A 12,484-nucleotide genomic window follows, 5' to 3' on the forward strand; every position below is an offset into this window, starting at 1 on the left:
ACGGATGTCAGAGCGCAAAGTGGGGGAGGGCTAGCTATTGTTCCCCGCTTGCCTGAACCTTCCACACACATGGGAAGGAAGGTGTCAGGAGTAGCCCAGTGCTTTGTAAGGCTTTGTGCTTAACACACCCCCATCCCCACACAGCCTCGGTCTCTGTTGTTGATATTTAGGCTTACTGGTCTTTTGAACAATTGCAATTCTTTGCAAATTGAGAGATGCTCCAGCTGCCCTTGGACTGTGACTCCTTCCCCGCAGCCCTGCCATGCTGGCCTGCCTTCCACATGGACTTCTGCTTGCTTGCCTTCACAAGCTGGCCACTGGGACACCAGGAAGGCAGCATGGAAGGCAGGCAAGCATGGCAGGACTGCGGGCCGTGGACCGGTTCAGGGGCGTGGCCAGACAGCCATTGCTCCCAGTTCGGTGAACTAGCCTCAATCTCCCCTACCTACTCACCCGAGCCGGTCTGAGTCGGGAACATTTCACCCCTGGTTTATTGCCCATCTGTCCCCCTCCCTCCCCCCATCCTTTGATGACAGGATTGCAGTGAAACAATTGCTTCATTGGAGAATGTGACTGATGACACACCTTGGGGGGAGGGGGAAACAGGGTCAGAGCCGGGATGAAAATGAAGTGAGGTCAGAGTTGGCTTCACTTAGAATATGCTGACATGAAGCTCCTAATAAATAACTGGATTCCTTTTGAAGTTTGGCTCAAGGGCCATGATTTAATTAGGGCATCGGTTGGAAACCTGACATGAGGTCACAAAGTTCTTCTTTATACTCAGCCACTCCCCTCTGACCCACTCCGAGGGTGATCATCCACTGCACTGCAGCCCCTTCTAGATCCCTGGTGACACATCTGACCTTGTCACCTTCAGTGGTTATCTCCAGATGATACTCCTGCATGTAGGTCCAAACCTGGGGCAGGAAGAACCCCAGTTGCTGGCAATGTCAAATAAAGCTCTGAGGCCTGAGGTTCCTCAAAGTTCGTGACAAGGAGTGGCTGGGAGGGGAGGGGCCAGTGAGGAGCCCCTCGATGTGAGTGATGTTGAGTTGGCCACACCCACCCAGTCACATGACCTCCCCCCAACAAGCCACACCCATAGAACCGGTAGGGGAATTTTTAAAATTTTATCACTGGAAATGATCCATCTGTCCATACTTATAAATAATAGCGATGAATCACCTACTAAGAAACAAGATATCCCCATTTTGGGAGGGAGGGATAATTGAGAGGAATTTAACTGTACAAAGATGTCAGTTTGAAATAAAGGAAATGTTACAACACCTACTCAAATTAGATAGGAAGTTGCAAGGTTTGGCAAGATGAAGATAAATAGCAGAAGCCACAACTGGGGACGAAAGGAGAGGTGGAGTTTAACCAAGAGAGGACTCTACAGGGGCAAAACAACATGTATGCTCAAACAAGACACAATTCCACAGACAAATGGACACGTTGACTAAAAGCAAGATAGAACTCCCAAAAAAGTAATAGCTTTGTGAAACTTCAATTCTCTTTTTTTTAGAAATCTACTGCATAAAAGATCGTACTATGCTGTTGTTCAGGATCTCAGTTATCTAAGTGGCTTTATTTTAAAAGTTTTGGGAAAGTTCCTCACTCGTATGTGGCTCTGATTGGCTTTGGCACCAGGCTGAGATATTTTGGGGCCACCAATAGCATAATAAACCTCAGTTTGCTTCTCGCCTTCCCGTTATCTGCAAAGAAAGATGGTCTTAGATGTAGGAAAGATTTGCATCTTCCTATTCAGGGGTTGCTATAGGGACGTGATGATGAAACTTCCCACAGGTCACTCTGAGCTGCAAAGCCACATTCCTTATGTCTGCATTTCCCTATCAAACAGTCCCATTCATCCGGAATCTGATTTTACCCACAGTATTGTCACTCCAAGTGAGACTTGGTGTATTGTTATTGGTTTCTTTAAGAATATACAGGAAAATAAATATGGGTAGCTTTAGAGATAAGAGGAATATCTCCTCCCCATGTGCATCTTGCTCAGGGGTGAAATTCAAAATTTTTCCCTACCGGTTCTGTGGGTGTGGCTTGGTGGGCATGGCAGGGGAAGGATACTGCAAAATCTCCATTCCCTCCCCATTCCAGAGGAAGGATACTGCAAAATCTCCATTCCCTCCTGGGGGAAGGAAACTGCCAAATCTCCATTCCCACCCCAGTCTGGGGCCAACCAGAGGTGGTATTTGCCGGTTCTCCGAACTACTCAAAATTTCCACTACAGGTTCTCCAGAACCTGTCAGAACCTGCTGGATTTCACCCTTGATCTTGCTCCATTCCTTCCCATACCTGTCAATCTTAAACCAATGTTAGTGCTACTATTTATTATTTTAATCTTTTATTTTCTTTTCACTTGAATATAACTTGCCTAGAGTCATCCCTATCCAGGATGGGCAGCATGTAAATTAAACAAACAAACATACATAAATTAAACTATAAAAACCCGTTAATCAAGCCTACTAAATAACATTTTTGAAAAATAATAGATTTGTAAAAGTCATTTTTTGTATTTTATTTTGACATCAAATGTTCTTTGGTATTCAGATCTGGCCTAAAAATAATAATGTAGCATTTAGGGATGAAAAGGCAGCCCAGCAGTCCAGCACTGGAGGCCAAGATGGAGAAGACCTGAACAGCCACTATGTACTTTCCCTTGGTGCTCAGGTAGGCAGGCACAAAGGACACCCAGACACTGCAGAAGACCAGCATGCTGAAGGAGATCAGCTTGGCTTCGTTGAAGGCCCCAGGGAGATTCCTGGCCAGAAAAGCCACCGTGAAGCAGACAGAGGAGAGGAAGCCCATGTACCCAAGGGCAACATAAAACATGGCAACAGAACCTTCATTGCATTGTAGGATGATTTCTCTAAGTTGGGAGTGCATGTCAGAGTCAGGGAATGGGGGGAAAGTGCTCAACCAGATGCTGCAGATGACAACTTGAAGGCCAGAACAAGAAAAGACAATGGAGTTGGCCAAGCTCTTCCCCAACCATCTCTGCACTTTATTCCCTGGTCTTGTGGCCAAGAAGGCTAACACCACTGTGATGGTTTTGGCCAAGATTGAAGAAATGGCAAGTGAGAAGACAATGCTGAAGGCTGTTTGTCTGAGGAGACAGGTCACCTTCCTTGGCCGGCCAATGAACAGGAAGGAAGTCAAAATGGAAAGTAGGAGGGAGACCAGGAGGATGTAGGAGAGGACCTGGTTGTTGGCTTTGACAATTGGTGTTTCCATGAATTTAATGAAGATCCCCAAGCCAAAGCCTGTGGTTAAAGAGAGGAACAAGGCAATGGAAGTCAGGATGATCCCCAGATTTTCCTTATAAGAAAGATAACTTTTCATCTTGGGGATACAGTGAACTCGATAGGTGTTTGGATGTTGATCTTCTGGACATTTGGTACATTTGTCTGCATCTGAAAAAGAGCAAGAGTAGGGACTCCCTTTAACATGTCATTTAATAAACTGCATTGTTTGGGTAAACTTGTTTTTGGTGTGAATGATTGTGTGTAGGTGAAATCAATATATTTCTTCATTTCCCTTCAGCTAGAACATCTTAATATTCTTTGTTTTTTACTGTTACCATTTTATTAACAAACTTGTTGAGAGAGAAGAAGGGAAGAAGGAAGGAAGGAAGGAAGGAAGGAAGGAAGGAAGGAAGGAAGGAAGGAAGGAAGGAAGGAAGGAAGGAAGGAAGGAAGGCAGTTCCACCATTTTATCTTTTCACTGCTAAGTCTCTTGAAAATTGGAGACCAGCCTTTTGTCAATGTGTTAAGGCACCAATGAGGTTCAGCCAATAGTGGAATGAGGTACATGTGAAGGATTGCTTAATGTTGCTTATGTTAGCTGAAAATGATAAACACTGATTTTGCCATGGAGAAAATAAAGTCAGGTGGAGTGGCCCTTGAACATGAGTTAGATTTGGAGTGAGGACATCAAAATGCATTCCTCATTTTTTTTTATTATCAGAAAGAGCAACATCTTCCAATAAGATCAAGAAGGAAGTTTGGCTCAACCCCATCTCATGATTCCTCTCCTCCCCTCTGCTCCCCTCCCCTCCCCTCCTCTCTCCTCCTCTTCATGGACCATGACTTTGAAAATTGTTTTAAGAGGAGTCTCCAGCAGAAACTCTGCAATGTCAGATTCAGGAAGTATAAACCGAGGATTCACCGGAAGCAGACCCAAACAGGCACCACCTGAACATATGGAGCAGTCAAAGGATGATAACATAAGGCTACCAACTCCCCTCCCCAGAAAGTAGAAAGAAGAGCCCATCAAAGACACACTATGGGCCAACTGTCAACCCTGAAGCTGACCTGACCGCAGCCATCTTGGAGCTTCAATGTTGCCACACTGGAGCTGAGGTATAGGGAGGGGGGGATGAGAGATAGCTGGGGTTTTGTAGCCAAAATAAAATCCTTTCTCTTGGGAACAAAGGACATTCTACCACCTGGGCAGAGGAAGGAGGAGTGATGTCACCAGGCAACCAGACAGTGCCCTGATTGGACCATGATTGATTGGGGTTTCAGGGAAACCTTTTATTTTTAATTAGGTGCAAGCTATGGGAACCTTCAGAGTTGGTTTTCTCCTGAATTTTGCCAATATGATATATCCAATGAAGCTATTCCTGGAGGAATCTACCTGCCTCGGAGTTTTGCTCGCTATGGATGTATTACTTGGAACTCTGACAACTCCTTCAGCAAAGAAATACATCTTTTGATTAAAGGCAAATAGCTACAATGTGAATCTGTGGCAGCCCAAAATAGCCATGAGACATGGAAACTAGCAAGAATCTGATCGATCCTCCTATAAAAATCCAATCAAAGTTCCATCATTATATTCTGGAATCCGGAAACTCTCACTATTCAGAGCAATAAAGTAAATAGTAATTTGAAACATGGAAGATGTGTTGTAAAAGATTAAGAGCAAAAGATGCCATCTCTCTCACAACCCTCAACCCTCACTTATCCCATAGCTTCATCCATGATCTGTATAACTGTTTGCTTGACCTATATATGAGATTAATCTCCAAGATATTTTCTAATAATTCACTATGACATAAATGTACATCTTGATCAAGACTCCAAGAGGTGGGATCCACTCCCATCACACCTTCCAAAATGCATGTTCATGGAGAATCTCAGGATTTATGATCCTCCACAAAGTCTCTCCCTTTCTCCTGCTGTCACCCACCTTCCATGGTGGAGATGGTTCCTTCTGCACAAGGATGACAATTGTAGCAGCAGATGAGCTTCCCTTCCTGAGCCACCTTCATGAATCCAGGAGGACAGCTTTCCACACACCTGGAAGGAGGCTGGGGCTGGCCAGCAAGAGGGGGAAAATAACCTCCATTAAATGAATTATTTTTTTTCCTAAAATACATTAAAGAAAATGTTTGGGGATCTCCAATTCAAGGTTTAGCTTTGCTAAATTTGAAGACTACAAGAAACTAAGAGCTCCTCTAATTTTTCTCCCACTACAATTTTAGATTAAATTCTCAATGTACCTACTGAAAAGAAACTAGAATGGATTTTTGTTTTGACAAACTTAATCACTTTGTCCTATGATATAAATCAAGCTTCCTTGCAGAAGTTTGATGAACAGTTAACTGGAATAGTTAGGGATATTTTTCTCATAGGTACCTGAACATCTAATGAGAAGATGTTTCCTCTCTGGGAGAACTGAGATGACACCCCAAGTCTGTCCCTGCTCCAATTCTGCAATCGTCTTGGAAAGACCTTCAGAAAAAACAGAATAAAGTCTTTTCCCCACCTTGTTCAGCATCTCCATCTTTGCAATAGCATCCAGGTTCATCATGAACTTGAAATCCAAGGATCCCACTCTTTCTAGCCTCCCAAGTCTCACTATGATAGCAGAGTAATTGGGGAAAACCACCGTGTTCAAAATGTCCAGGTCTGCTACCAGCTTTCCATTCTCATCCAAATATACCCCATTGATGGAATTATTGTAAAACTCAGCAGTTCGAAGGAAAGAATGAAACTGGAGTGGAAGAGAAAATGGGCAATGTTATAGAGACACAGAAAGTTCTTTGGTAAGACTCCTCCATCTCAGCTGGCATGAAGGATCTTGAGAGAAACGGAATTATTCCTGTAAAGAATATAGCCTAAGTGATTCCATATTTACCCTTCATATAACCTGAGTTAACCCTAAGCTATTTAGCTGAGTAAGACACGTAGAAAGGGGAAGTATTTATGATGCCTTTTCTGAGGAAATAATGTTTTAGTACATTCTGAGTTGGGTCAGGCTGACCTAAGCTAAATTAAAAGGAAGGAAGATACCCTGTTCCAATTAATTGTCTTAGTTAAGGACATATTGAAAGGGTATTTTTGGAGGGGAAATGCCCCTCCAAAAGAGAATTGTAAGTTGGAACAAATGTTGCTCAGAAAGCCAAAATGTTATGTAACATCCGAAAAACAATGATAAGCGGGGGCATTTCAATTGTTTTGCTAATTGCCTGAAAAAGTATTTAAACCAGTATTCGGGGCTGTATTCGTTCTCTCCCTTTCATGGGAGAACCCTTTTGCAAAAGCTTATCACACACACACACACACACACACACACACACACACACACAATGTGTGTGTGTGTGTGTGTGCATATCTATGTATGTATAATAAAACTACTTTTTACTTATTCATGATCTCCATTTTAGTTTTTATGAGGTTTGCTGTTTTTTTAAATCTCACAGATCTATATGAGGAAAACGGAATAAAAATCTTGTTAGAAGGACCAAGAACGACATGGAAAATAAGGAGAGTGAAGGATGTTCTTTATCTCTTCCATTTGTAGTTGTCACTGCAGAGTTTGGAAAACCAATGGGAAGTAACCAAAGCAAAGGATAGATGCAGTATGAAGTATTGAGGTCCAAAATTAAAACCCTAAAGGATATGGAAGTTGTGCTCAACAACACTGAAGGAATTTTGCCAATAAAGCCAAAATGAAATCAGATGCCCCACACAGAAACAATGTGACCTTAGCCTGCTTAGCTTCTTGACCCAAAGAGTCTTCTACTGGGAGTTTTGAGCCGGGGAAGGAAAATCAAAGGGATTCTTAGCAGAGGTGGCATTCAGCAGGTTATGAGCAATTCTGCAGAACCGATAGCAAAAATTTTGAGTAGTTCAGAGAACCAGTAAATACCCCTGACTGGCCCCACCCACATCTATTCTCTGCCTCCCAAGTCCCAGCTGATCAGGAGGAAATGGGGATTTTTCAGTAACCTTCCCCTGGAGTGGGGTGGGAATGAAGTGAGTGAGTGAGTGGGAATGACCCACTCTGGGAAAAGCCCAGGAAGTGAGAGGATCAGAGGTGTTAAACAGCTTAATATACACAACACACTTTTTAGTGTATGACGTGGTAATTATCCTGCTTGTAAAAAAAAGAGTCAAAGAAGAAAGAGGTGGAAGAAAAATATTTTTACCAAGAATTTTATAAAAAGAAATTGGAAAAGAAATGAATAGGGTGAAATGAATTGCAGAAAGGAGAGCGGTGGAAAATTGCAAATTAAGGTAATTTTTATATTCAGAATACAGTATAATTATTGTCAGGTTCTTACAATTGTAAGATAGATTCTCAGATGTGGTGGAGAGCTTTGCAATAGAAAATAAGTACCTGCCATGCCTTCATCTTTGGAATTTTCACTTTTTTACCAGTTTTAAACGTGTTCCTGGATCTGGATAAATAAGCTGCATTTAAGGCCCTTGCCACAGCCCAGATTGTGTTGTAAATTAAATAGCTGTCCCGAGTCAGGATTTGATCCATTTCCTCTTCCTTGAGAGCTTCCAGGTCTTCTCTCTGCCTGCACCATCTCCAGACTTTCACCGAAAAGGCTTCATTGGTGTAGGAACACAGGAAGGAGGTCTCTACATAGTGTCTCATAAAAGAATAAAGGTTCAAATGCCTACTATACTTTGCAAATTGATTTTTCTGCATACGAAAGGAAAATATGCTATGGAAGTATTTGACTGGAAAAGATCGTTTTGACAAATAAAAAGTGAAGTCCCAGCGGATTGTGAATAGCAGGACTTTTCCTCTAGGAGGTTCCATAAGCCTTTCAAATACTAGATTCAGAAGCAAAATTCCTACACTGAATGAACTCAAGTCTGCACCAAAAATAAAGACATTCATCTTTCTCCAACTGAGGAATAAATGCCGCTCTATCTTCGTTTCCCATGAAATTGGGCAAAAGGTTTGTGATAAAACTGGGCAAATGCCATTCCTGACCAGCAGGGAAGTCAATGTCCTCATGAACCGTTGTCCGTTCTCAGTGTCTGGAGCAAGGAGACCCACCAAGGTCCACCTGAAATGGAGGACCAGCTTCACCATCCCTGGGTACTGGGCTCCTTCAGCTGGGAGCATTGGGTAGAAGAAAGGATTTTCATCACTCAGAACCTGGGAGTCAAAACCGTGACTGATCTGAAAAGGAAAAAAAAAAGTTAACTTTATTATTATTTCAATTCCTGGTCATTCTGTTTACATTGCCTCTCTTCTCACTTCAATAGCAAAACAAAATAAATGACACGACAGTGGTGGGGCTCATTATTAAGAACAATGAGTCTGCTTATAGAAAGGAAGTACAAGGGATGACATTGTGGTGTAAAGAAAATAATCTTATACTTAACACCAAAAAAACTAAATAACATATAATAGACTTCAGGAGAAATATGTCTGGGAATTGTCATGTGTGTTGGGCTTGGTCTCTTGGTGTTATGTGAATTTCATTGTATGGGTATATTGTGTATATACGTACAATGACAATAAACTTTATAAATTTAAATATAAAAGCACTTAGAGTTTTATTCCATTTCACGGTGCTTTTAGAGCCCTCTCTAAGTGGTTTACAGAGTCAGCATATTGCCCCCAACCATCTGGGTCCTCATTTTACCCACCTCGGAAGGATGGAAAGCTGAGTCAACCTTGAGGTTGGTGAGATTGGAACTGCCAAATTGCAGTCAGTAGCAGTCAGCAGAAATAGCCTGCAGTACTGCCTTCTAACCACTGAGCCACTGCAGCTCTTCAGTGAAGAATTTGGCTATTGCAAATCGCCAGCAGAGATGCACAGTCTGCATTATGATTGCACCTGAGAGAGGATTGTCTGCTGGGATCCTTCTCTACCATTTGATAGAACCTTCATCCTTACTTCATAAATTGCTATAATAGAACTTTGCTCTTCATTTAGAAGAGAGGATGTCTGGCTGTAAGTTGCATGTCTAAAAATGGTCTTCCCAACAAAGACACACCTGTGGGATTTTGTAGGTTCCCAACATGGTTGAAATCTGGATGGAGATGTCAGTACCAGCTGCTTCGAGGACAGCCACGGTGTTTCTCTGCCTTCCACAGCTGTAGTTGGGAACGTTGGCCTCCCCCTCCGAAAGCAGATCCAGCAAACCCTCCGAGGTCATTTGTGATATGAAATAATCGTCATAGACTTTGTATCCCAGGGTGACATTGAACAAAATGTTGGGATTCTTGTTGATCGCTTGGATTGCGAAAAGGAAGGATAACATTTTCCAGTACTCTGTTCCTGGTCTCCTGAAAGTATGAATGTATCAGGACATAATCAGCGGAAGCAACATTTTATTTAACTGGTAAATTTAACAATTGTATTTTTAATCCACCTATGGCTCAGAGGCTTGGAGTCATTTTAAAATCCCCCCATCCACCCAAAAAAAAAATCTCACCTATCGAATAGAACTTCTGGGATACTTTCCATTTTTCTTTTTATTTTTGGATACCGAATGCATATTATTTCTGAGTTAGTCTAGTAAATGTTAGCTTTCTCTAATTCTTTTTTAAATTTATATTTGTCAAAAATTGTTTAAGAAAATGGAATATTAATCAAAAGAAAAAAAGGAATGAAAAAATAGAGAAAGGAAGAAAAGGTCCAAAAAATTAAAAAAAGAAAAAGAAACTGATTCCCCATCTTCTTTTCAACACTTAATTTTTCATTTCTGCAAATTCTACATTTTTCACCATCTAGTCCTCCACTGTGAGGATTCCCTGATTCTTCCATCATTGAGCATACAAGAATCTTGCCACAGTTACCCTATATTAACACTATGAATGTTATGTACCATATTTTTTGCACTATAAAATGCACTTTTCCCTTCCAAAGAAGTGGGTGGAAATGTCTGTGTGTCTTATAGAGCAAATGTTGCTAAAGCCTCACCAACCCACTGGCCCCCACATTTTGGCCTCTGCCTCCCAGCAATTTGCCTCCTTGGAGCAAACAGAAAACAGCCCGGTCAGCTTCAGCATACCCTGATTCAGCATGAGCAGCTGATTGGCTGTTGGATCGGCCTCCCAGAATACTGCCGATCAGCTGTTCCAATTGTGGGGATCACCACTGCCCATCACCACTGTCGCCACCCATCACCACAGCTGCCTCTCACCACCTCTGCGTGCCCCATTTTCATCCTCCATGAACCTCATTTTTTGCCTCAGCGCATCCCATTTTTGGGCCATTCCAGATAGCAAGGATTGCAGATTGTGTTCCTGCCTCAAAGTTAGGTTAACTTAAATCCCAGAGCATTTTATAGTGCAAAAAATACGGTAATTCTTTGCTTAGAAGTTCAAGTAAAAAAGAATTCTGGTTTCTTCACAATTTTTAGCCTTTCTAATTCTTTGCGTTGTTGTGTTAATTTGATACAAAATTTCACAGCTTTCTCACATGTCTACCTATTCTTTTCACAATTCTTGCTTTGCTTTGAAATGTGTTTCACATCTTTGATAATTTATCTGATGTCCTATACCAAGAATACATCATTTTATTTTTTAAAAAACCTTAATTTATGACAGACTATAAACAGAATACCAGTTACCCAAATTTGTTGCATCTCTATCTAATATCCAAGTTTAATAGTGCATTTAGTCATGCAAATTGAGCCTCTTCATCTTCTCTTTCAAATCCTTAAAACTTTATCCATTTTTGTTATTACATGTTCACCATTTGTACATAATTCAGTTTCAAATTCAGTTTTGGCTTATTCTTCATATTGTCCTTATTCTTGCTGTTGTATTAAGATTTCAGACTAACTTTCAATTTCTTTCTATCCATTTGCCTATTTATCTTCTCCAATAATTAATCATTAGAAGTGTCACCTATTATTCCACATGAAATATAGAATCATTAAAGGACACATACAGACAGATACACCCAGAATGACACATAAAACGAGCAACTATCACTGTTAACAAGTGCAGTAAGTGCTAAATTTCTGGAGGTGTTTAAATGGCCTATATCTAAACTTAGCTTAGCCATAGAGACTTAGCTGACAAATAACTCATTGTATGATTGGGATGGTGGCATCCACTCAAATGAGATTCAAACATTTAAGAAAAGTCAATTCTGAACTGGGATCCATTCATTTAATTGGTGGTACAGAATAAAATTGTCAAGCTTTTATCATTTTTACTTCAGAGAAAATTCAACATTTCTACATTTTTCTACGCATTCTGATGACCTTATTGGTCATGAGAGTGGTAGAAGAAAAGAACTATCCTCTCTTCTCCATTCACCGTCCAACTCTGCTGAGAGAATGTCAAGAAAAGCAAATGCTTCTTCTTCGAAGTCAAGAAAGAAGAAGATCTCTACTGATTACTTATTTGAGAATTTCAAATCAGGATCATCAGCTGAAAAAGGACGAGCCAAGAATGAAACAAGACAGAAAGAGAGAAAAACTAGCAGATCAAAGAGATGATTCATTGTAAGAGAGGTAGCTGAAATTTTAGAACTTAGGGTGAAATGGAGAGGCTCTAAGTCTGCACGAAATTTGACGTACAGAGATTTAATCAAAGGAGATTTGTTGAAGCTTATTGGTAGAAGCAGCATCCTTGTGGCAGACACAATGCCACCAATGAGAAACTCTCCTGGATTGTAATAATTCTCTAGATGCACCTCATCCCTCTTCAGAGTCAGGAGACATTTGGCTCTCAGACTTGCCAGAACTTCCTGGGGCAGCAGAAGCAGCAGAAGCAGCGATATGACTTGTGTTCCTGATGGAGTCTCCAGCCTTGCTTTGAAGACACAGTGATAGGAAGAGGTGGAAGAAACCAAAGTCTTCTTCCAAGACAGAAGCTCCAAAGATTTCCTAATAGTGACAGAGTCTATACAAGCCTTCATATCTGCAGCCCCTGCCTGTCATAAAAACTTTCAAGGTTCTCTATTTCTTCAAGGCCATTTATGCCTCCAGGATTTTCCAGTACAAAGAGATCAGCCAACAAGTTGTTGATATGATGACAAAGTGGAAGCCTGTTATGGCTGTGTTTGTGTGATATCTGCAAGCAATCCAAAATGTCTTTTGAGATTTAGCACCAAGAGAATAAATAAATCACTATGATTTGGATAATGGCAACAAGAATAGACATCATCTCTCTAAACTCTGAGTGAGTCAACAGGCAGGTGCCCAATGGGAGAAGTCACAAATGGGGTGAAAACTCTGAAAACGAG

At 41.3% G+C, this 12,484-nt stretch overlaps 1 protein-coding gene across 1 annotated transcript; it reads right to left on the reverse strand.

Annotated features, from left to right (window-relative positions):
- Window positions 1-2,538: 2,538 nt before the first annotated feature.
- LOC139309813 (vomeronasal type-2 receptor 26-like) lies at window positions 2,539-12,157 on the reverse strand. Its single transcript, XM_070934015.1, has 6 exons — window positions 11,817-12,157; window positions 9,276-9,567; window positions 8,260-8,451; window positions 5,791-6,018; window positions 5,212-5,338; window positions 2,539-3,434 (listed from the first exon to the last, which is right to left on the reverse strand). The coding sequence occupies exons 1-6, from the start codon at window positions 12,155-12,157 to the stop codon at window positions 2,539-2,541; spliced, it is 2,076 nt and encodes a 691-aa protein (XP_070790116.1).
- Between the last annotated feature and the right edge of the window lie 327 nt (window positions 12,158-12,484).

This window comes from Pituophis catenifer, unplaced genomic scaffold (genome assembly GCF_029215685.1).
Source record: "Pituophis catenifer annectens isolate HBS135680 unplaced genomic scaffold, rPitCat1.0.hap2 SCAF_2, whole genome shotgun sequence".
Lineage (NCBI taxonomy): Eukaryota > Metazoa > Chordata > Lepidosauria > Squamata > Colubridae > Pituophis > Pituophis catenifer.

Coding starts and splice junctions, on each gene's coding strand:
- LOC139309813 (XM_070934015.1), bottom strand. CDS start 12,157: ATGAAGGCTTGTATAGACTCTGTCACTATTAGGAAATCTTTGGAGCTT. Junction 9,568..11,816: donor TCTCCTTTGATTAAATCTCT/GTACGTCAAATT, acceptor TCATACTTTCAG/GAGACCAGGAACAGAGTACT. Junction 3,435..5,211: donor AACCATCTCCACCATGGAAG/GTGGGTGACAGC, acceptor GCTCTTTTTCAG/ATGCAGACAAATGTACCAAA.